The sequence below is a fragment of the Nymphaea colorata genome, chromosome 8 (genome assembly GCF_008831285.2).
Source record: "Nymphaea colorata isolate Beijing-Zhang1983 chromosome 8, ASM883128v2, whole genome shotgun sequence".
Lineage (NCBI taxonomy): Eukaryota > Viridiplantae > Streptophyta > Magnoliopsida > Nymphaeales > Nymphaeaceae > Nymphaea > Nymphaea colorata.
Window position 1 is genome coordinate 18,069,913 of NC_045145.1, and position 24,139 is coordinate 18,094,051.

The 24,139-nt window shown below is 40.4% G+C and overlaps 4 protein-coding genes across 4 annotated transcripts; all 4 read right to left on the bottom strand.

Moving 5' to 3' along the window:
* Window positions 1-448: 448 nt before the first annotated feature.
* On the bottom strand, window positions 449-2,107 carry LOC116259568 (pentatricopeptide repeat-containing protein At4g21065-like). Its single transcript, XM_031637423.1, has one exon. The coding sequence runs from the start codon at window positions 2,105-2,107 to the stop codon at window positions 449-451; it is 1,659 nt and encodes a 552-aa protein (XP_031493283.1).
* A 1,076-nt stretch (window positions 2,108-3,183) lies between these two features.
* Window positions 3,184-5,105, bottom strand: LOC116258946 (nudix hydrolase 17, mitochondrial-like). The gene is made up of 4 exons (XM_031636461.2): window positions 4,434-5,105; window positions 4,049-4,315; window positions 3,706-3,831; window positions 3,184-3,616 (listed from the first exon to the last, which is right to left on the bottom strand). Exons 2-4 carry the CDS (start codon window positions 4,088-4,090, stop codon window positions 3,533-3,535), a joined length of 252 nt encoding a protein of 83 aa, XP_031492321.1. The 5' UTR covers window positions 4,091-4,315; window positions 4,434-5,105; the 3' UTR covers window positions 3,184-3,532.
* A 2,336-nt stretch (window positions 5,106-7,441) lies between these two features.
* Window positions 7,442-9,138, bottom strand: LOC116258945 (nudix hydrolase 18, mitochondrial-like). The gene is made up of 5 exons (XM_031636460.2): window positions 8,649-9,138; window positions 8,471-8,558; window positions 8,278-8,361; window positions 7,981-8,112; window positions 7,442-7,887 (listed from the first exon to the last, which is right to left on the bottom strand). The coding sequence occupies exons 1-5, from the start codon at window positions 8,717-8,719 to the stop codon at window positions 7,804-7,806; spliced, it is 459 nt and encodes a 152-aa protein (XP_031492320.1). The 5' UTR covers window positions 8,720-9,138; the 3' UTR covers window positions 7,442-7,803.
* Window positions 9,139-11,496: 2,358 nt separating this feature from the next.
* Window positions 11,497-21,658, bottom strand: LOC116259569 (uncharacterized). Its single transcript, XM_050079358.1, has 10 exons — window positions 21,068-21,658; window positions 20,476-20,587; window positions 20,292-20,375; window positions 19,678-19,809; window positions 18,981-19,570; window positions 12,676-12,909; window positions 12,496-12,583; window positions 12,303-12,386; window positions 11,988-12,119; window positions 11,497-11,894 (listed from the first exon to the last, which is right to left on the bottom strand). The coding sequence occupies exons 1-10, from the start codon at window positions 21,136-21,138 to the stop codon at window positions 11,811-11,813; spliced, it is 1,611 nt and encodes a 536-aa protein (XP_049935315.1). The 5' UTR covers window positions 21,139-21,658; the 3' UTR covers window positions 11,497-11,810.
* Between the last annotated feature and the right edge of the window lie 2,481 nt (window positions 21,659-24,139).

Genomic DNA, 24,139 nt, shown 5'->3' on the forward strand with positions numbered 1-24,139 from the left:
GCTGCTATCCGACGTGATAAGGTCTTTAGCTCGGACATCGAGCATGATGCATTTCTAAAGATAAACGGCATGCTAACCTAGAACAACATACAAATTTTACACGCTTAGGGATGACCTTTCAAGCAGTAAAAAGGAAGCTACCTTTCTCGGCCTTTTGGCTAAGATCTAAGTAGTAAAAAGAAGAAGAAAATCATGTTTATAAGGCTTCTGTTTTGTGCTGAGGCTTTGGCTAAGCAGCATCTGATTTTTGTGAAGTTGGCCGTCAACCAAGCGCGTAGATTTGACATCTGGAGCACACTTGAAAGTCGCTCTAAAGTTTTTTAGGGTTCCATGAATATCCGAGAGACCAGTGACGGCCGGTGAAGTGGCTGATATTATACAAACAACTGAATTCAATTTCCATGCGATGCGGTGAACTACATTTACGATAGTGAGGGGATTTCTTTTTCTACCAGTAGTCCTTACATGAACAACGACCTTCCTCAAAATGGTGGAACCGTTTGTTATCTCGAATCACTATTCTACGACCATAGACTAATGATATGAACTTCATGGCAGTATGGCAATCAATACATATGCGAAGGTTCTTCATGATCTTAATAGCATGGCTTTTGGATGTTGATATTAGCCCAAATGCCACTGCAATCTTCTCGCTATGTCTGCTAAGGTCCTGTTCTTTTCCCTTGTCATCCAAATCTAGAAGCACTACACTCGTATTTGGCACGTAACCAGACATCTTCAATGTTGCCATCATTTCTTCCACCATGGCATGAATTTCTTTAGATCGAGGGTGCAAACCCTCTCCCATGGCAAACTTATGAACTTGATGGTTGATTCTTATCGAGCTCCATCCCACCATTTTCTTCAGCCTTCCGTCTCTCATTCTACTTCGTATCTCTGAAACTTTTTCCCATCTTCCCTTTGCAGCATACATATTGGACAGAGACACCTGATAGGCTGCATTATTAGCACCCATTTTAAGAAGTCGACTTGCAGCGAATTCTGCAATGTGAACGTTGCCATGAGTACAAGCAGCACTCAATAAAGTTGCATATACAATTTCATCGGCATCAACCAACATGGTTTCGACAAGCTCACATGCATCCTCCAATCGACCAGCACGTCCAAGAAGGTCAATCATGCATCCATAATGCTTGACATTCGGCATGAACCCAAAATCTCCTTTCAAGAGCCCTCGGAAATAAGTTTCCCCCTTTTGCACAATACCTCCATGGCTGCAAGCCGACAATAGGCTAACTAGCGTCGCTTGATCAGGCTTTTCCCCCTCTTTTACCATTCTTTGAAACAATTGTATTGCTTCCTCCCCCCGGCCATGCACAGCAAGTGCCGCAATCAATGCATTCCAAGCAGATAAATCTTTCACACGCATTTCACCGAACACTTGGCATGCATCTTCTAAGTCGCCACATTTAGCATACGTATCCAAAATTGAGGTGGTCACGAAAAGGTTTTCCATCATTTGAGCTTTAATGGCCCAAGAATGCAGCGCTCGGCCGAGATGGTGAGCACCAAACTGCGCGACCAGTCGAAGAAGTGCCACAATAGCCACAGAATCTGGACAAAAATCCAAACTCAGCATCTCGCGGAATAAAACCAAAGACTCGTCAAGTCTCCCATTTCTGGCGAACCCATTGAGCATGGACGTGAAATGGACCAAATCCTTCTCTGCAACGCCGTCGAAGACGCTCCAAGCATCGTCGGCGAGGCCGGCGTTCGCATAAAAGTTGATGAGGGAGGACTCAAGAAGTTGATGGCCCTGGAGACCAAATTTGAAGACATGGGCATGAATGGCTCTAACCTCATCCAAATTGCACCCTCTCAGTAGGAAAAGGAAGGTGAAGGCATTGGGTCTCAAGGTGAGGCCATTGGAGAGGATATGCTTTGTGTAGACAAGTAGACCTTCGTGTGGTTTGTGGGTGATGGTGTAAGCTTTAATGGTATTGTTCCAATCAAAGAGATTAGCGCATCCCTTCTTTATGAGCTGGCCACAAAGTTGGTCCAATCGTTTGGGCTGTATAGCAGAGGAGTTCAGCAAGGAGCAATGAGGTCCCTGCCTTTGGGGAATGACTTGGTTGGCTAACAGCATGTTCCTAACCTACATGATATGCTTCACGAATATGGAGTCGGCTACAAGGAGAACCTTCCAAAAACCAGAGCGCTTAACTGTCCTGCCCTTGAGAGGCAAACCGAAGAGAACCTCAACTACTACGCTTACGAAGACGGCACCACTGTTGAGAAGTAAGTTATCATCGTTATTAGACCCTCGCCTCACCATCTATTGCAAGGATAACAGACAAAGAGGGATACTAAAACGGAACGCGACTGATGCATAACAGGGTCGACTTCGTGAAGTGGCTTAGAAGTCAAAAATGCAAAATTTAACTGGCCCCCTTGTCTCTGTCAGCACCAGCATCTTCCACTGCGCCTTCTATTTCCACGATCCCTACACTGGTAATTTCATATACACAAAATAAAACATTCAGCTCATTCTGAAAACCAAGAGAAACTTGACGTGCAACTTCAGAACAAGAGCAGATGAGAAACGTATTCTGTTTCCTGCCTGGCGTATCAAGAGGAGTCGCTTTGATCTAACAACCATAAGTTCTAGATGAGAGAGGAGACAGGACAGACAAAACTTCGGAAGGGAATAAAGGAATCAGTGGAATGTTCTGATTGCATTGGATAATATGACCATGCAGCTCGCTTACGCTCGCTCGCCCTATTTTTAGTGGGAGCAGATATCAGCAGAAGCAGAAGACCTGCAAGAAAAGGAAACCTAAGGAAGTGGAATCAGTTTTTAGTGGCTATTGTTCTTCCAGCCACTTGGGAACATATCAAGAACTATGATGACTTTCGATGCATCTGCTTTATTTCCTTTCGGTCGAGATATGGGAGATGGACAACGATTCAGCTTCCAGAGTGTGAAGTCTTACATGCAATTGCTGTTCAAGAGAGTTCATGCTGATTCGGTACTGTTTGGGTAATTTGGGAAGTCGATGATCTTGGAATGATCAGTCTTTTTTTCTGTAAATGCCAGTTACTTTCTATTACGTAAATTTTCCATTTCTTAAGAAAAAACATATTGAAATAGAATTGTTAAGTAGTCGCCAAGAAGAATGTGCTTCATAAATCAGGAACACATAACATAAAGAACATACTAAGTTCAGTAAGAAAGGGTTTCGCGGACCCGAATGACCTCGGCAGAATCTGAGGTCAGATGTTTGCATTTCATCTTCGAGAAGAGTACAAAAGTGCAATTTCTTAAAGAACAAGATGATTCCTTTGGCAATGTTCCCTTCAATCTGTGATCGACAATTCTCCTCAAGGTAGAGAAAGTTTCACACTTTCAACTTTCGAGCCCCACAGGATGTAGGAAGAGATCACTGTGTTCGATAACGAGCCCAAACTGATGACACCCATGATGATGATGACTTCAATGACACGGAGAAGAACTAGCTGAGACCAGCTCCTGAGGTTCTTATTAGCTGACGATGCCTCTACATGTAATCAGTCAATCCATGTTAAGGATCAACCTGTCTAGTGCCTTTCTCATCCATTCATGCTTGCAGCGTTCTCTTGCACCCGCAACACTCCTCTATTAAAACATAATAGCAGAAAGAGAACACAATGTTTAGGCTTCAATGTATATTCTTCAACAAATCATTGATTGTGCTTACGGTTTACCCAAATTCTTTCTCGGAGATGTTTCTCTGGCCAAGGATCCTCCAGATTATGCAAAGGAAGTACATGCGCCAAATGATATCGATCTTCATGCCCTTTGCTATTGAACTTCAATTTACCAAGCATATCCTGCAAGCAAATATTAAGAAACATACCTTTCAGTAATCAGTCATAACAAGCTAATTAATACCCATATTTATGTTTCTCTTAATCTACTACTAGTTTCTCCGACCCTTCATTAACTTGGATCACGAACATATGAAGTTATAACATGTATCGTATTGTGAAGCAGTGAGAGTTTTCCTCGGAGTAGCCTTTTAGTGGACAATGCCAAAAACTAACTCACCCCTATGTTTCCATCAACGCCAGCCTCTCCCATTGCTGCCATGTGAGCCGCTTCTTCTACAGTGTCGTCGTTCTCCTATCCTCCCCGCATTGGTATACGCAAAATAAAACTTCAGCATTTTCTGAAAACTAAGAGAAATCAACTGCGCAGACAGTGAGAAGCATGATTCAGTTCTGTAGCTTGGGTATCAAAACCGTGTCGCTTTTCTGAGCTTTGACAACCAGAACTTCTAGGATCTTCTGGTCGGAGAGCTTACAAGGAATGCACCTGCGAGAACGGAGGCAACAAGTTCATTTTACTTCCATTCTGTCTATTGCTGATAGGAAGGGAGTCCCCACGAGGCACTCATTCTAAAGGATCGAGATTAAGAGAGAGAGATGCTTACCCTACAATAAGGCGACAACCATTCTCGCACGGTTGGTTGGGATGGCCGGTGCGAGCTATCATCGAAATCATGGTAGCGGGGTGGTGCTTCCACAAAATGATTTTCGACGACCAACAAGAGGGGACGGCAAGAAACAAAGGCGAAAGAAGAACAGCAGAAGGGAAGAAGGCAGAGCAGGGTTGTACCGTACAGGACGAGCACACAGCTTGCTTCTGCTACCGTTCGCGCTCGCTCTCTCTATTTATAGGGGGCATCAGAGACAGAGGAGGCAATAAAAGTGGAGAATTACAGAGGGAAGGAATGCCAAAGAAAGAGTGTCAGTGTTGGTTTCGATGGACAATCTCTACCTCTCCGTTCCGTGTCCCCAAGATATGAGCAGTTTTTGCTTCGTTTCCTAACGAAACAAAATGGGAAGTAGGACCAGCGGGCCGCCGCCATCATTGTGGCAACAGGATCCCCCTCTCATCATCTGTGTGGCTTTGTCGACTTGGTGGCGTTACTGCTTAAAAAGGTCCTCCAATGGCCTTTATAAAACAGCCATGGACGCGATCCCTCCCCCACTTCCACTTATCTTATTCGTTTCCTCTTAGGAAAATTTTATCTACAGGACCAGGCCTGTTCTTCTACATCTTTATTAAGGGAAAAGATGCTTGTTTTTTAATGTTTTCGGTAAAGGCGCTGGTTCTCCTACTACTGCACCCGCCAACATTCCAAAAGAATAGATTCTCAACTCCCAATCAATTTTTTTTCTTTTCGTATCATCGTCCTTGAGGTCGAACTTTGGTTGAAGGAAATGGCAAGAGTTTCTTTTGCTTTCCCTTCTTTGATTAAATTGAATTAAGTGCTTTTAATTTTTATCTGTTATCTTAGGTTAAAAAACTGTTTTTGCAAGTAGCAGTTGTTCGATTTGTGATTTTGCTTGCTAGTTGTTAAATTTCATAGGGAATAAATTGTCATAATATAAGAGCAGATGAGAATGAAGGGTAATGCAAGTCGGCATGATTACCTCAAGTTAGAGATTTTGCTAGAGCTTACCAGAGCCGTCATTAAAAAAAAAAAAGTAAGAAATTTGTAAGAGGAGGAACGAAGGGATTTGAACCTCTTACCTCGAGTAGTAAGGGCAAAAAACCAATGGAGCTACTGATTTGTTGTGATTATATTGTGAATGTATACATATCTTCACAAGATTTACTCGAGTTTACAATAGCCAATCTCACAAAGCTGGAACTCGACTTGTTTATTAAATGATTTGAGCTCAAATACAGTTCAACTGAGCGAGTTCGAGTCAATCTTGAGTTGGCTCGACTCATCATTGAACATCCTTAATCTCTATACCATGAGTCCTTCAACGCAACTTTAGTGAAAATGTCTACAAGTTGGCTCCTATTGGCAATAAACGGTGTAGAGGCCCCCTTTAAACTTCATCTAAAAAATTATAGATGTTTATTTCTACCATACCCATGGTCCGATTCAATCCAATAAACATATATAGAGAACTATATATATTATTTTTACTTATTTTTTCATTTTAATTATTATCATGTATATTAAATTTATAAATTTTTTATTATAATTGGTAGGCTGGGCTTGGGTCTTGATGATTGGGCCCCAGCCTGTGCCACTGCGGTCCGATAACATTTTGGGCTGGACCAACATACGCCCAACCCTTCTTATGATGTAGCTACCAGTGCTAAAATGCATTACTCCCAAAAATTTATAGGACATTCTTTGCTACCGACGCTTTGAGGAGCTCAAGCGCATATATATATATATATATAAGTAACATATTTCGTTGAACTGTTCCAACGCATGTCATTTCAAGTTAGGTTGAAGTTTTGCCTACCAAGTTCAACTAGGCCGAAATTAATTTTTAGATCATATGGACGGTGTTCAAACAAACAAGGAATATTGAAAAAACCTGGAAAGCAAAAGAAAGAAACTCTATGTTTCAAGGTATTAAAATGAAGGACAATGAATAATAAAATTCCTACGGACCCTCCATATATCCCGTCTAACACGCCCGAGAGTGCGACCATTTCAACAGAGATCCGTCGTCTCCAAGAGGGCCGACTGGGCCTCTCACCGGAAGTGCATGGCTCGATTGCACGACTCTGTGTTTGAGTCTAGACTCCATTCTACGACTCTACAAACGCGTCCATGAGGGTCAATCCCTTGCCCTGGTCAATGTTGACTTTGATTGTTTTGATTTGAAGCACTAGTTTGTCTTAAGTGGAAGTTCAAATGGATACAAGGGAAAGAAAGATTGAGATTTGCAGTCGTTCCTTTTGTAATTGACTGAACTTTAGTTCGAATTTTGAGTTTGGGAAAGAAAGATTGACGTGAAAAATCAATGAAAAGGTCAAATAAAGGTTATAATCGTAGTCTTTTTGTAGTATGGTAATTAGTAACAACTAATTTTAATGGTGGGAGCCAACCTCCCAACGATCCTTCATTGAAACAACTAATTTTGCCTACCACTTTTAAATGGAAAACAAAAATTTCTCTTGCTTTACTTTAGGATTCAGCGCCATATATGTGAGATTCAGTAGGGTATGCAGCGTATGCTTCAGAATTCTCGCCTGATCAAAGAGGCGCGCGCATTCCCCTTAGTTTTTTTCTTGTTTTTTTTTTTTTCTACTTTTCTATTTTATACTATGTGATACCAACAAAAGAAAAGAAGGTGTTCATACGCACCTACATCCATGGAGATGGCTTGCACGCTACATTGTAGCAGTGAATTTTCTATTATTTACATGTATAAACCAAGTTGATGATGTTGGAATCATCAGTCCTTTTCCGTAACGTCAGTTACTTGCGTGACTCACACATTTTTGCATTGATTGATGAATTTCCCGTTTCTTAAAGTTAAAAAGTTTGCAGCAGAGATTTTGAGAGGCCTCCAAGCAGAACGTGCATCTTGAATCGGAAAAAGAAAACGTAAAAGCGTCGATCCTAGAGCTCGATTCGATTAGAAGCATTTTGCCGACCGGACGAAGCCTGGCAGAAACTGAGATCCAATATTGTTTGGCATTGCATCTTCAAGAAGAATACATCTATGCACAGAGTCGATCTTTCGTTAAATCAATTGCCTACCTATCTTTTATGTACAAGTTCATTTAAACAAGAAGATGGTTCCTTTCGGCGATGTTCCCCCAATCTGAGATCGCCGATTCTCGTCAAGTACATCAATCTACGAAGAAATGACCGTTCGTTCACGATTCCCCGAACTGAAGAAGAAGAAGAAGAAGAAGAAGAAGAAGAAGAAGAAGAAGATGATGATGATGATACCGGTCTTCAATGACATAGAGACACGTAGCATAAACCTGCTTCTGAGCTTGTTTTTGACCGACATCCCATGTGCATGAATCTATCAAGCCATGTTAAGTATCAGCTTATCCAATGCTTCTCTCATCCATTGGTGCTTGCAACGTTCCCTTGCGTCCGGGACACGCATCTGATCAAAACAGAAGGACGGAAAGTATGAATAGAATGTTTAGGCTTCGATTGATATTTTCAACAAATCGCTGACTATGTGCCGCGTGCTTACCCAAATTCTTTCTCGGAGGTGTTTCTCTGGCCAAGGATCCTGCAGATTATGCACTTTCAAGGGAAATACATGTGCCAAATGGTATCGATCTTCATGTCCTTTACTGTTGAACTTCCATTGACCAAGCATCTCCTGCAACCCAAGAAAAGAAGAATGCCTTTTAGTAATCGGTGATAACAAGTTAACCAATACCCATGCATGTTTACGTTTCTCTGAAATCTCAAGTATCCTACCGTGAAGGGGTAACAGTTTTCCTGGGGTAGATCTCAAATGAAAAATGAAGAAAACGAGACTCACCTCTATGTCTCCATCAACACCGGCCTCTTCCATTGCTTCCCTGCGAGCTGCTTCTTCTACAGACTCGTCATTCTCCCAACCTCCCTTTAATTGTATACACAAAATCAAGCGTCAGCATTTTCTGAAGACTAATAGAAACTCACTTTGCAACTTCAGAAGAAGAGCAGATGAGAAGCATGATTTGATTCTGTACCTTGGGTATCAAAACAGTGTCGCTTTTCTGAGCTTTGACAACCAGAACTTCCAGGATCTTCTGGTCGGTGAGCTTATAAGGAATGCACCTGTGAAAGCGCAGCCAACAAGGTCGCTTTAGAGAGTGCGTGCGTCTATGGGAGGAAAAGAAAGAGACACAGAGAAACAGAGGTGCTTACCCTGCAATAAGGCGGCAGCCATTCTCGTACCGCTGGTTGTGACGGCCGGTGCGAGCTATCATCGAAATCATGGCAGCGCGGTGGTGCTTTCAAAAAACGATTTTCGACGACCAACAAGAGTGGACGGCAGGAAACAGAGGCCAGAGAAGAGGCAAGACGGAAGAACTGCAGGAGGGAAGAAGGCAGAACAGGATTGTTTCGAACAGGACGACCACACAGCTTGCTTCGGCTACCGTTTGCGCTCGCTCACTCGCTCTATTTGTAGGGAACATCAGAGACGAAAGAAGTAGTAGGAGTGGAGAACTACTGGGGGAAGGAATGCCAAAAAAGAAAGAGTATCCGTGTTGATTTCCGACGGATCATCTCTACCGGTCCGTTCCGTGTCGGCCCACGTTATGATCGGCAGTTTCTGCTTCGTTTCCTCAGATAAGAAACGAAACAGAAAGGGAAGTAGGACCAGCGGGCTGACGCCATCATTGTGGCATCAGGGTCCCCTTCTCATCATCTCTGTGACTTTGTCGACCTGGTGACGTTACTGCTAAAACAAGGTCCTCCAATGGCGTTTATGAGAACTGCCATGGAGGCGGTCCCTCCTCCCTCTTTTTCAACTATCTACAGGCCTTGGCTTACATCGTCGTCCTCCTACACTTCCGTGGATGAACTTTGGGATTTATATTGATCGATAATAGTTACATATAACATTGGTATATGCAAATACACAGGAGAATTGAGCAGACTTTACACGAACAAGAAATGAAGCCGAGCTCGATACATTTATGAAGGATTTGAGTTCGAGTTTAAGAACTTGGCTTGTTTAGCATGTGATCCATGTCTATATACTTGGTGTGTTTATCTTTTACATCTCAGGTTCTTCATTCACAAATAATAATTTACCATGTAGCTAACAGTGCTTAGCCACATTACTCCAAAAAGTTTTTAGAACATCCTTTTGCAAGACCGACGATCCAATACTTTTTATTAAGTAACATACTTCGTTGAACTGTTCCAACGCATGTGATCTCAACTTAGGAAGTTTTCCCCACCAAATTAAACCATCACTAAGTCAATTTTTAGATCATATGGACGGCGTTCAAACTAAAAAAAAGTAATCTTGTCCAAAAGAAAGAACTCTATGTTTGAAGGTATAAAAATGAACGACAATTAATAATAAAATTCTTTTAGATCATCCTTTCCGTCAAACACGCCCGAGAGTGCGACCATTTCAAGAGAGATCACATCACACCGTCGCCAAGAGGACCGAGCACACACCGAACCTGGCTGGCTCGGCTCGTTACTGCACGACTCCTGCGTCCGCGCCCAACACTCAATCCGTTGACGTCAATGGCAATTTCGATATAATCGTGTAGGTCAATACCTTGGCTGGTCAATGTCGACTTTGATTCGAAGCTCTAATTTGTCCTAAGTGGAAGTCCAATGAATAATTTGGTCAATGTGAATGGGTCCAATAAAGAATGAGTCAAAAATCAAATCTGGAACATTAATCCAGTTCATTCTAAGACGAAACCAGATTTGGATTCTGGATTCTTGTCGGTCTAAGTGTCAGAGTATGGGTTCGGGTCCGGGTATGATGAAGTGGGTATAGGTCTGGTGATTTTAGAAAATTTATGCATGAGAGTAGGGTAGAGTGTACATGTAATATATACCTTATATGTAAAACAATCCACAAGAATTCTCTAAATGAAAGGAAAACAAAAGAAAAATATATAATCTTTGTGGAAAAGAAATAAAAAATCAAAAATCAAAATTAAAGAAAAAATCAAGTTTGAAAATATAACCTTTTAAGTTTTAAAATACCAAAAAAATGTACTGACGCGTGTTTTTTGGGTGAGCGAGAGGCTGATCCCACTTTCCGAACATATCATTTATCGGTGTGACTTCATTGAAGACTTTTTAGTATGTATATATACCAATAGTTACTCCGAGAAATTACTCTTCAAATATATTTGCTATCTATTGTCTTTCCAATCACCTGTAAAACTTTGAGATGAATTCCAATCACCTGTAAAACTTTGAGATGAAGAAGGCTTTTAATTTAAACGCCAAGAACTTTAAGGGGTTCTTTGGCTTTCTCTTTTAAGCCAATTTTGTAAAAACAGCATTTTATAACAACCAAGTTTTTTTAATGAGTTTTATAAACCTTGTTTTTTTGTTTGTGTGACACATCCAGAACCTGATTTTTTTAAATAACTCAAAAAAAGACCAGGTTTTTCGATCTCTTTTACAAAATCAAGTTTTGCCAAAACTAGGTTTTAGTTTTGATGGCATCTAAATTCTCCAAAAACCTGATTGTGAAGGCAGAATCAAAATTGGCCCTAGTGTCACACAAACACCCTCTAATTCTTGCAAAAAATGAGGGCACAAGTCTCCCAAGCTTATAATCATATATATTTTTGGTAGTACACTAACAACCAATTTAGCCTTCCACTTCTTATAAACGAGAAAAAAAAGAAAAAATCTCTTGCTTTAGTTTAGGATTCATTGCCAAATATATGGGATTCAGTAGTGTATACAGCGCAGACTTCTTGCTTACACGCTAGCTACACATTAGCAGTGAAATTTCTGTTGTGTACAAATATAAACCAAGTTGATGATGTTGGGAATTATCAGTTCTTTTCCGTAAACGTAAGTTACTTGCGTAACTTTCACCTTTTGTTATAGTTAATTGAATTTCCCATTTCTTAGCTGAAAAAGTTTGCAGCAGAGATTTTGAGAAGCCGCCAAGCAGAACGTGCATCTTGAATCACAAAAGAGAAGCCACAAAAACGTCGATCCTAGAGCTCGATTGGGTTAGAAGAATTTTGCCGATCCGAAGAAGCCTGACAGAAACTGAGGGCAAATGTTCGCATTTCATCTTCAAGAAGAATACATCTATGCACAGAGTTGATCTGTTCATTAAATCAATTGCCTATCTATCTTTTATGTACAAGTTCATTTTAAAAGGAAGATCGTTGCTTTCGGCGATGTTCCACCAATCTCTGATCGTCTATTCTCCTCAAGTACGATCAATCTATATAGAAATCACTGTTCGTTCACGAATGCCCAAGCTGATGATCATGATGATGATGATGCCAGTCTTCAGCGACATGGAAACAAGTAGCTTAAACCTGATTCTGAGCTCCTTATTAACTGACATTACATCTATCAAGCCATGTTAAGTATCAGCTTATCCAATGCTTCTCTCATCCATTGGTGCTTGCAACGTTCCCTTGCATCCGGAACACGCATCTGATCAAAACAGAAGGACGGAAAGTATGAATAGAATGTTTAGGCTTCGATTGATATTTTCAGCAAATCGCTGACTATGTGCCTAGTGCTTACCCAAATTCTTTCTCGGAGGTGTTTCTCTGGCCAAGGATCCTGCAGATTATGCACTCTTAAGGGGAATACATGTGCCAAATGGTATCGATCTTCATGCCCTTTGCTATTGAACTCCCATTGACCAAGCATATCCTGCAACCAAAGATTGAGAAGAATGCCTTTCAGAAATCAGTCATAACAAGCTAATCCATACCCATGCATGTTTATGTTTCTCTTAAATGGTATCTACCAGTTTCTCTGACCTTTCAGTAAATCTAGTATTGCACCATGAAGCGCGGGTAAATCTCAAATGAAGAAGGCAGAAAGCTGACTCACCTCTATGTCTCCGTCAACACCCGCCTCTTCCATTGCTTCCCTGCGAGCTGCTTCTTCCACAGTCTCGTCGTTCTCCCATCCTCCCTGCATTTGTAAACGCAAAATAAAGCTTCAGCATTTTCTCAAGACCAAGAGAAACTCACTTTCCAACTTCAGAAGAAGAGCAATGAGAAGCATGATTTCTATTCAGTACCTTGGGTATCAAAACTGTGTCGCTTTTCTGAGCTTTAACAACCAGAACTTCCAGGATCTTTTGGTCGGTCAGCTTATAAGGAATGCATCTGTAAAAGCGAAGCACTTTAGAGAGTTCGTTTGTGGGAGGAAAAGAGAGAGAGAGGGAGAGAGAGAGAGAGAGAGAGAGAGAGGTGTTTACCCTGCAATAAGGCGATAACCGTTCTGGTACCGTTGGTTCTGACGGCCGGTGCGAGCTATCATCGCGATCATGGTAGCGGCGATGGTGCTTCTGGAAAACGATTTTCGACGACCAACAAGATGGGAACAGAAAGAAAAGGCGGAAGGAGAGGAGAGAAGACGAAGGGACAGCGGAAGGGAAGAAGGCAGAGCTGGATCTTTTGATTGTATCAGAGAGGACGACCGTAGATTGGTTCTTCAATAATTCGAGCTCGCTCGCTCTATTTATAGTGGACAGCAAGGACAGGCGACAGCAGGGGCAGGAGAATTGGAGGAATGCAGAGAGAAGGAAGGAAGGCCAAGGAAGAGTATCCGTGTTGCTTTCCGTGGATAATCTATCCCTACCTGTACGTTCCGTGTCGGCATCAGAGCAGTTTCTGCTTCCTTTCCTGTGTAATGACCCAAGATGGGAAGTAGGGCCGGCCGCAGACGCCATCGTTTAGCGTCAGTTCATGACATTAACTAATGGGTGGACATCCGGCCGGGCCGGCTTGGCTCGGTGTCAAGCACGAGACCAATTTTAATGATCGGGCGCAAGCTTGCCCTGGTTTACTTACAAAAAGAAATTAATAATACATATATTCATAAAAATATAATAAAAAATCAAAAAAATAAAATTATCAGACCCGGGGCTGGCCTGATGCCCATAAGGTCCCTGTCGAATTTTTGAACAAGAACCGAGCCGAGGTAGGGCTTTTGTGGGCTTTGGCCTCATCTTAATTTTTTTTTTAAATTTATATGTAAATTTTTTAAAAATTTACTTTTTATATATAAATATTTTGAAAAATGATATTTTGGTTTAAGTTAAAATTTAAAAACTTTAATTCAACACATGAAAAATTCTTATCTCCCCCCTTATTTGTAACACGTTACTTCTTAAAAAAAAAATGTCCCACATGCGTTTATCTATACTGTGCCTCCATGTTTTTTCGTGGTTCCTTTTTATAAAATTTTAATTTCGTCTACTCTACTTAGAAAAGATGCTTGAATTCTTAATGTTCCTACGATGCTTGCCAGTTTTCAACTCCCAATAAATGAAGATATCATCGTCCGCTGGCCTTAGTTAATTAGTTGAAAGAAACAGCAAGACTAATACTTTTTTTCCTTTCCATTCTATTCATTTAATGAAAGTTTGAATACAAGACTTTTAATCTGAATACGTAAACGTCGGTTCGAAGGGTGCTTTTTTCCAACTGGGCTGCAGGTTTTTGACGTATGAGTTTGCTTTAGGATCTGTTGAAATGGGAGGAGGAGATAGAAAAGAGTGAGATTCGGCTGCCGACTTTTTGGATCAACGGGTTTATGAGAGGCGCAGGTGTATCACATCATTATACCGGCGATCTTGATAACGGAGAAGAGCGGCCCATGTTGATGGCATGGATATATCTAATTTACTTGGCACGCCTAGCTTTCCCACGGTATTGGCTTTAGGGACGTGAACATATCTAATTTGTATTTGATGTCCGACTGAACTGCTTAAAAAAAATTAGATGTATAAAAAAGATTAAAGTTTCATTAAGAAATTGGACTGGATTCAGATTTAAAAGAACATCTTATCAGATTTAGATTTGGATTCAAAACAGATTTAATTTCTAAAGGATATCCTTAATGTTCATACATTTTAAAAGTTGGGTGTCGGCATATCATAATGTGACTTGGATTTGTTTAAAAATCGAATTCAGATTTGGATGCAAACTTAAAATTTGGATTCGAATTCCAGTGTGGTATAAACTTTTCCTTATTTGAATTCAAATCTGAATTTGTAAACGTCCAAACAAGCGGATATGCTTAAGAGTACATCTGATGCGCAAGCATGTGTTGTTCCAAATTTTATCGGACGATTGATTTGTAAGTTGATTGTCACTGCATGTAATTGAGATGTTTGTCAACTTGAATTTTTAGGAATGTACCCATCAATTGGTTTGGCCTTTGAGTGGTTGTTTGGAATCAAAGGTGTACAAATTAGTAAGTTTTTTTTAGCTAAGCAAGAGGTTAACAACTTAAGCGCCTGAAGGCTGCACAATTTCCCTTGCTGCCAAAGTCATCCGGACCTGGGTGGGGTATGCGACACACATCAACTAAAGTGTTGTGATCTCATTGTTTAAGAGTATCTTTTACAAGAATACAACTGATAACTCGCATCCTCCGAGTTTCGTGTGCCGTCCAGCTATGCTACACCACTTGACACCAATTAAAACTAAAAAGGTCATCAAACTTTTTCAAATAATAGGGACAAAATAATTGACCTTAGAAATTTCTCCAATAGCTGTTTCCCTTCTGTTTTTTGTGGCCGACTCTTAAAGATGGTAAAGTTTCAACACGCCCGGATCGATCCTTGTTAAGGTGGTGAAACTTCAAAGCTAGGACCGTCGCCCTCAAAGCCCTGGATACCGAGTGGCGGCTTTGTACAAAGGAACAACGCCTACAAAATTCCGGCACTATGTTCTTGTGCCGTCGCCGTTAAACAATAAAAACTCCCATTGGTTCCACGTTTAAGGTGCATTGGAGATGTGAAGAGACGGGTTATCATAGACAAGTTCCTCCGCATTAATCATCCAACACACATTACTTTACCAAAAAAATGCAAAGTTATAACTAAAATCAAGTGAAATGAGTGAGATATGTGGTACATGTTTTTGAGGAGAAAAGAAGTAAATTATTTTTTTAAAAACTAGAACAGTAGTTTCAATGATGCATCGAAAGTGTCAATAAAAATGCAGAAACCATCGGTAATACATTTACTGACGGCACGCGAAACCTGTCATTGTAGATCGTGTCGCTGAGTATACACGAAATACGCATTTGATCGCGCCACGATGGCTTCCTGCGTACACAAGCTGTAGCTTTCACCTGGAAAATCCACGGGATTAAAGAGAAAAATATCATAAATATTTTGCAGATTTGGAAAAATTTATGATTTATTGTTCCGAAGTCATTTAATTAATCCATGCCAAAGTACCAGCATGACCAACCAAGTTTGATCTCTAACTTAATGTTTAGACTATACGACAGCGTTAAACTGAAGGAGAACATAACGCATGCAATTTTAATTTTTATTGCCTCTAATATAAAATCTTCAAGGTTTAAAAATCATGGATTTAAGATCGTATCCTCCCCTTTTGCATCTTAACTCTAGCATTTTCTCCAGTGAACCACCTGAAACTCAATCTTAATGCAAAAAAAAAAAAAAAAAAAAACAAACAAAACAAAGATCTCAATTGACCTAAGGTTCTTGCTTTAATGATCCATAGATTTTAAATCAAATGCCTCCTATAATTCCCGTCTAAAAAAAAAAAAAAGAAAATTGAGAGATAAATTAAAAAGAAAACTTTCAAAAACAATTTTAAAGGCTGGTGCCTGAGAGTGCAACCATGTCAATAGGGGCTCGAGTTGTGTCCAAGAACAACAATCAAACACCTGTCGTCCGTTCGGTGTGGCAAACCGTGAGAGGCGGATCATCCACATTTCTATTCTACGAATCTTTGTTCTCGACGACGACTCCTAGATACGCGTTCCGCCGGTCTTCATTACGTAATCTGCTGACGTCAGTGGCAGTTTCGTCATACTCATCATGGTCAACCACTTGCCCCACGTCAACGTTGACCTTGATTGGGTGCAGGTTGAAGTTTCAATTTTCTTTCATATATATATATATATATCATCTACCCAAATTTCTCTTGGATCGAGGTGAATGCAAATTGCAAAGGCTGGCAATCTTGATGACCTTGCAAATTCATAGCTGCAGGAAACTATGTGTATGAGAAGTTCACATTTTTCCTTTCCACAGATAATGATGCCGTAGGTTTCTTACAATCTTTATTTGAAAGTTCATTATAACTTTTCAGATGAATTGAACAGTGGTAAATGGCGTCTCATCAGAATCAAACTGTGAGTAATGGCATGACAGCCAAGGCCCTATGCTCTGTTCGACTATAGTAAGTAGGTGGAGATCTTGAAACAAGAGCTTGACTTCTCTGGTTTATCTTGTTTTACTCGATGTTTTCATCCCAGCTACCTTGTAATCAAGACTATGCGATGAAGGCAGAATTCTAATTGTCAGAAAAGATGAGAGCACAGAGTATCTTGCACGGCATAATCACAATTGTGTTTTTGTAATATAGTAATTACAACTACTTTACCCTTCGGTCCTGTAAATAGGAAAACATTCTGAAGCTTTACATGATGATTCTGCGTCATAGATATGAGATTCAGTAGGGTGTTCTTCAGACTTGTCCTCCCTTGCTTCCGATCGAGCAAGCTTTCTTGCTTTTTTCTTTTCGATCTGTTTAAAAAGATAAAGAAGGTATTCACAAGCACCTACATCCATTAGTTCATTCGCAACCCACACTGTAGATTTGAGCTATCTATAATATATATAAACCAAGTGATTGCATAAACCACGCCATCATGAGGTTTCATTTCATCAAATCCAACAGAAGTTTACTTTGTCCTTGATTTGTGGATCTGTTGCATTAGATGTGGCTACACAAATGCATTTATATTTATTTAAATTGCATGCAATCTTGATCTTATCTTTGCGTGCAGTCTTGCCAGTGCCATCACTGTCTACCTGATCTCGAATTTGAATTTGGTTACTCGAATATGCTGTTCCTGCGGCCCATTAACGTTGCTTGCGGTTTTAGTTGAGAACAAGTTCTGCAACCATTTTCCTTCTCTAGCAGAGAATAAATAAGTTATTCTTTCAGAATGACGACGAGATCAGAAATGTAATTGGTTGTGGAATGCTGAAACCAGCTCATGAGAACTTTAAGCAAATAAATTAATATTCCTTCTTTCACTACCAAGAATAATGGAGGAAGCAAATAGAAAGAATCGAGACTCTTCACATGAGCCATGGCCAAGATGTTGCAGCGAGCCCACCAAGAATGATAATTTGAACAAACTAATAGCTGCCCATATGCAAAAAGCATATTGCATATGTGATTCAGTTGTTCTTAATTTTGTCTAACATTTCAGTTTTAATAGAAAATTTTATTATATATTTCATATATACATCATGAAATCAAGTCATTTGCTATAAATATTTTCAATGATTACTCACATGGAACCAGGGAGCTAAACCTTCTTAAATTGCATGGAACTGGTTCTCATAGACATGATCCACTGAACTCTCTTACAATCTCAAGGGTCCTGGTAGGATTTACTAAACCCTCTTGGTTCAGATTTCTCTAAAGAGAAGTGACACATTGATTGTCAAGATAGGTCGATTAGGGGCATGAATTCAGACTTTGGCGAGAGCAGGCATGAGACGGATAAGGATCGTTGTAAAACCGCCCAATTTTAGAGTTAGCATCCATTGTATCTACTGATGTTTGTCTACAGGCTTTTCCTGACATCAAGTTTGATTTCATGTAAATTGCATAACCTCGAGCATGTCTGCACTCGTCTAGTCATCACGACCCATTGGTTCGGTAAAAGACACCTAAATGTGTAGGAACTTAGAAGTGCTTTAACAATAAGCCCAAGATCTAGAGAATTTTGAGATACCACATAAAACTTCTTCACTCTGCTTTTTTTTCCTTTAGCATGGTGTTGATTAAGCCTGTGACGCGTGACTACGTGGCCTTATGGTGGCAATGAATTGCAAATTAAGCACTAGCATGCACGCAGCATGAATTTTGGCTCTTCAATGGGTCCCTCAAACCACACATACTTGAAAACGAAGAGGCAGCTGATGATGGCATCAGCATTACTTCGCCATATTTGTCTTCAACAGCACATATATAATCGCTGTGCCTCAAGGACTTTATCGATGTGAATGGCATGTTAAAAGACAGTAAATGCATAATTTGTCGAGTTTAGGACCCTCTTTTTGAGAGAAGGAAACTAGATGTGTTTTCCACCTCCACAAAGGATGGGTGTTACTGATTTTCCCGTCCGTAATTGTAACTGTTTGTGTAGTGTTGATGTTTGCCACAGACGCACACAGCGAGGGAGGCGCGGGTGAGCGGATGAAAGTTCAAGCCTGCGCTCACACAACCTGCACAACTATCACTTTAACTTTCCCGGCACCTATTGGGTCCCAAAATAACCTTTTCTTAAAGGTATTTGTGAACATCAAGAATATAAATTTCTTTAAATTGTTATTCATCCACCCCAATTGCTTCTTTCTTTGTATGTAGTATGTACATTTGAAAAGCTGGGGCTTCCTTTTTTCACTATGTTCCCACATGTCTGCAAAATTTTCTTCTGCAGATGATGTTTTCACATCCAAAGCCCTGAAACAACATTTTTCTTCAATGCTACAATGATGAGCAGGTTCTGCTTTTCCAAGAAGGATGATTGCTTTTCCACCTGTGGATGAAACAAATAAAAAGGTGACAAAAGTCTGAGCTCGGAAGGGTAGGACCCAAGACGGTTGCTCCATTTTGGCTTTTGATCTCCATGTAGGCGGGGTATGAGCCCCAGGCCGCAAGCGAAGGAGTGTTCCCTTTCCTTGGCAAGAGACATGAAGAGTCTAAAGAATCTGGGAGCAACCCACATGTATTTTGTTCTCTTCTCAAATAACAAGCACAATATTTGTCGAAGCCTAACTCGGATGTTCTACTTGATGGCTCCAAAATTTTGATCAACAAGACACTGGGATGCAGCCTGGCTCTGAGCTGAGCTAGAAGTTCACAAGTTGCGGTCAGCTTCCGGAGTACTGCTCTTATCCACTGGGGCTGAGTTTTCTGTTCACAAGTTGCAGTCACCTTATTTGTTCGATTGTCTACTGCTATTGTTAATCGGGGCTGAGCTTTCTGTTCGCAAGTAGCAGTCAGTATCTTTATCAGTTCGTCTAGTGCTTCTCTCATCCATTGGTGCTTGAAATGTTCTTTCGCTGCCTTTGCACTCATCTGAACAAAGACAAAAACTAATTTCAGCATGAAAGTAAAGAGCATATATACTGCACAGGTCCTGTAGAAGTCATTAATGGTATATAATCATCTTCCCGCAAGCTTACCCATAGTCTTTCACGGAGGTGCTTCTCTGGCCACGCATCATGCAGTTTACTCACTTCTAGAGGGAACATATGTGCCACATGGTCTCCCTCTTCATTCCCTTTGCTACCGAACGTCCATTGACCAAGCTTTTTCTGCAATTAAGGTAGAATAGGTCTTTCAGTAAGCAAGCATAGCGCTCGTCAAAGAAGCTGCTCTCCTTTTCTTAAGCTACCATTACTAACTCTTAACTGGATAGTTAAAATAGTTATTTGTGAATTCCATTCTAAATATCTAACTATGGGATGATGTGCTAAAAACTTTTGTTTATGACCGGGGATCATTATGAAACAGTTGGTCAAGATCCAAGAACAAGTAACCTCCACTAACATGCCAAATCCTAGAAAGCATTTTTTGTGGTTATTTGGTTCTGATCTTCTAAAGAAATGAAATGACGTTTGTTCATATGCAATAGCCACAAGGTATATCTTCATTAGGAAAAACAGTATGGCCAAGTTTCTTGAACTCAAGCTCATCTTCTCTGGTGGTAGCAGAAGCAACAGAACCATACTTCATAATATTTGTTACGTTCTTGATGTCAATCATGCCGAATAAAGACAATTTCCAACTGACTCACCCCAATTTTTCCATGGACACCTGCCTCTTCCATGGTTTCTCTGAGAGCTGCTTCTTCCACTGTCTCATCATTTTCCCATCCTCCCTATAATTTTTTGCACACGAAAAATAACACATCAGCAACCATAGAAACTACATTCCAGCTACAGAAGAAAAGGGCATGGAAATTAGCTGCAAAGCAGTACCTTGGGCAACAAAACTTTTTCGCTTTTCTGCGCTTTAACAACCAAAATCTGTAGTCTTGACTCAACACAACTACCATCCCCATTGTGCTCTGTAAGCTTGTAAGGAATGCATCTGCAGAAATAATGACAATGTCAGCTATGTAACTATAAGAAGCAATCACGTCAGTTACGTAGCTATCTCAAATATTCCGCAGTGTCGGTTTTCTAGAACTGAGGGCCCTCCAGTTGCTTCAAAGGTTCCAACTAAAGAAGCACCAAGGCCAAGGATCAGATTACAAGTTTAAAGTTAGGCAGCTATCTGCTGTAGATCAGACACTTCTTCCTCCAAAAAATTAGAAATGGGGATTTAGCTTTTGGGAGCTGGCCCTCAACCTATCACTTTCCCTGTTCTCGCCTACCGCTGAAAAAAAGGGGGCTGCGTCCGATATATAGGTCTGGAACCCGATGGCCAATTTGTGCTGCTGAGCCGACCTCAAACAAACTTGGGGGCTTCCTTCAAGTACGCCCTTTAGGCTCTAACTCAGAGAGAGAGAGAGAGAGAGAGAGAGAGAGAGAGAGAGAGGAAAGAGGAGTGAGGGTGTGTTTGATGTACCCTGCAACGAGGCGACAGCCATTTTTGTAACGTTGGTTTTCGCGGCCAGTGCGAGCAATCATCATCACCATGTTGGTGCTCCCCGAAGACGATTTCTGTGACAATGGGAGGGGCAACCGAGGAAATCAGAGCAAATTGAAGAAATGGAAGAGTGGCCTTTCTCGAATTCAGTTGGGCAGGGCTCATAGGCTTTCACTCCGTCGACTGTACGACCCCTTTCTCTCGAGCCCTATTTGTAGAAGTTATGAGAAGCAGCAGTGAAATAAAACAGTAGAAGAGGGTGGTGGGGAGAAGACTCAGAGGCGAGCCGCGTTTCCAGCAATGAAAGACTGAAGCGCGTTGAAGCTATCTTGCAATTTCTCCGGCACTTCCCACCGGCAGGAAGGCGAGATAAGTACGTAAAGGACCAGAGTGACACCAGTCTTCGTTGATTCTGTCAACTTGATGTTAACAGGAGAACGGCATCCGGTGCCCATCTCCACACAACCGCCGTCTTCTGTGTGGAGTCCATGTCGGCCGCTTGGATCACTTTCTAACGCTCCATCGTTTTCCTGTAATTCTAGATGTATGCCCATCTTTCCATTTTTCTAACTAAACGCTCGTTTTGCTGACAGCTACCAAAGAATCTTGGACATTCAAGCGCTGAAGTATGTGAAAATTTATGCTTTATAACATATTATCTACTTTTATATTTTGCTTGTACAGTAGCATATATTCATCTGAATCTAAGTAAAGATGTTACAAGGCAGGCTTTTACGTGCTGGTTCTCTATGTCCGTGTCACATGGGAAGCAACCCCCCTTGTTTTGTCAAGTGTCCCCACTGGGTAGGCCAATAGCATGGCATAAGAGGGGGCATCGTCACATGCCCCCCTATATGATGTGGACACACACAAAAGTTGGCCTTTTCATGCTATATCGTAATAACCAGAGACATGTGCCTCTATTTGAGATTATGCACAGAGATAGCCTGCCATAAGAAATTTTCTTTTTCTTTCCCTCTTTGCTCTCTTATCCATCAAAAAAGTAAGAAACCGTGAGCAGCACAAGTTTTACGCAGGAGTTTTAATATTTGAGACGACGAGATTTTTGTAATAGTAAAAGAGGAAAAATAAAAACAGAATGGGAGCGCTGTTTGTCTTTTGCATGATGGTGAGATTGGCTGATAAAAATACCCCGTTAGTTTGGGTCCACTGGTTTCTATGCGTCCAAAAAAGCTTGACTGGTGAAAAGAATTAAGAGTAATTTACAGAGAGTTTCGTTCATGGAAGAAAGAAGCTGCTTCAGATTTTGACGGCCAAGAAGTTTCTGTTAAATATTTTATTCTACAACTCCGGATTAAGTTCTCCTTAAGCCTTTTTAATCCCTTTCTTTTTGTCCTTTCTTCCACCTGCCCTCTTTATTTTCATTAAATGAACGGACATGGAAACGAAAATGGGACTAGACATGTATAGAAAAACAGGTAGCTCCCAATTTTCATATATAAGATTTGATTGGTATCATTCAGCCCGAAATTAAATGATAGAAATTAAGTTGAAAATACAATAAATAAGTTGTAGCACGATATACCTCTAAAAAACAAGAAATTGTGTTTAAGGACGTTTGACAATGAAAATAGTTTCTATTTGTTTTATGAATATGCTCTGATTTTTAGGGTAGATTTATGAAAGACTATAACATAGTGTTTTGTGAATTTATCTGAACATTTGAGACATATTCATGACACAATGGCAAATTTGAGACATATACACAATGGCAAAGCTCTTATTGTTGTCAAACGGCCTCTTAAAGAAATCCCTTTTTTCACTTTTTGGTTTTTGTGCTCTCATCATTTAAAAAGGTATTTCATATTCCTTAAAAAACAATTTGACTTTTATATTTACAAGTTCATCTTCACTATCTTTTTATTTTCATGATCGCCTACCCATGCATTGTGAGGAAGGATGATACATGCAGAGGAGGGATAATTGAAAATTTTATAACTCAATTTGTGAAATGTCATATCATCCTATGCATTTGCTCATCTTGGGCAATCGACTTAAGGTTATCTAGCTATAATAAGCATAATTTAAAGTTAAGCTTATTAATTAAGATTAATCATGTATATCACATCCAAATAAGCAAATCAAGTTTTTAAGGGTGTGTTTGTTTCAACGTGGATCTGAGATGCTTGATGATTTATGATCTCAGGTACGTGGATTTAAGATTGAACACTCCTGCAGGGGCAGGGGCAGAGGCAAGGAGTGGGAGGCGGTAGGGGCCATGTCCCCTCCCCTCTCTCCCGGCCCTTGGTTTTAAAAAAATTATAAAAATTTAACGTATAAATTTTAAGAGCTTTAGTCTTAACCTATATAAATAAAATTAAAAATTATATTTCGATCCTTGTTAAAATTTTGACAATATAATTATCTCTTGTTATGAAAAATTATTAATTCTGCCTTTTTCAACCTACCCCATCTCACTTTAAATCTACAGTTTTTTATATATATGACGTGATACTTATATTCATGTTATTGAGACATCAGTTTGTTTAAACTAAAATATTTCAAATTATACCTTTTTAATATATATTCACATTTAATATCCGAAGCTATCAAAACAACATATCAATTATTGATACAGACAAAAGAATAGATAACGTCGCCATGACTTGCATTTTCTCCAGCAAAGCGAGCTGCTCCCCACTTTTGTTGGCCCACCATGTTCGCCTCCCAATTAATGTGATGGAACGTCTCAACTTTCCACTGTTCATCTGCTGTCGTGAGGCTGGACGACGAATGTGAACCTAAGAAGCCGCATCAATGAAGCGATCGACTATTCGTTTCCATTGTTATCTTCTCAAATATAGACCAAAAGATGAAGCGAAAGTGGAAAAAAAATTACAAACAGCCAATTTCTAAGAGTAGTTTCAGAAAACAGGACTATCATTAAGTTGCAAATTTGACGACTTCATGTTATATTAAATTACATGAGGGTCTCTCGATCTGCCGGATTTTGAACACGAGGGCTGTTCTCCGGCTGCCGGTGGTTGCCGTTCACTGAGGTGTGATCAGGTTGCCACGGCTGCAGTGCAG

Bases quoted from the DNA above. Each gene is read 5' to 3' on its own strand.
- LOC116259568 (XM_031637423.1), bottom strand. From the start codon at position 2,107: ATGCTGTTAGCCAACCAAGTCATTCCCCAAAGGCAGGGACCTCATTGC.
- LOC116258946 (XM_031636461.2), bottom strand. From the start codon at position 4,090: ATGGCAGCAATGGGAGAGGCTGGCGTTGATGGAAACATAGGG. The intron at 3,832-4,048 runs GTGAGTTAGTTT...ATTTGCTTGCAG, and splicing joins GCGTTGATGGAAACATAGGG to GATATGCTTGGTAAATTGAA. The intron at 3,617-3,705 runs GTAAACCGTAAG...ATGTTTTAATAG, and splicing joins ATCTCCGAGAAAGAATTTGG to AGGAGTGTTGCGGGTGCAAG.
- LOC116258945 (XM_031636460.2), bottom strand. From the start codon at position 8,719: ATGATTTCGATGATAGCTCGCACCGGCCGTCACAACCAGCGGTACGAG. The intron at 8,362-8,470 runs GTACAGAATCAA...ATACAATTAAAG, and splicing joins ACACTGTTTTGATACCCAAG to GGAGGTTGGGAGAATGACGA. The intron at 7,888-7,980 runs GTAAGCACGCGG...TGTTTTGATCAG, and splicing joins ACCTCCGAGAAAGAATTTGG to ATGCGTGTCCCGGACGCAAG.
- LOC116259569 (XM_050079358.1), bottom strand. From the start codon at position 21,138: ATGGTGATGATGATTGCTCGCACTGGCCGCGAAAACCAACGTTACAAA. The intron at 12,910-18,980 runs GTAGCATTGAAG...GAATTATTGAAG, and splicing joins AGCAGAACCTGCTCATCATT to AACCAATCTACGGTCGTCCT. The intron at 12,584-12,675 runs GTAAACACCTCT...TCGCTTTTACAG, and splicing joins GGTTATCGCCTTATTGCAGG to ATGCATTCCTTATAAGCTGA.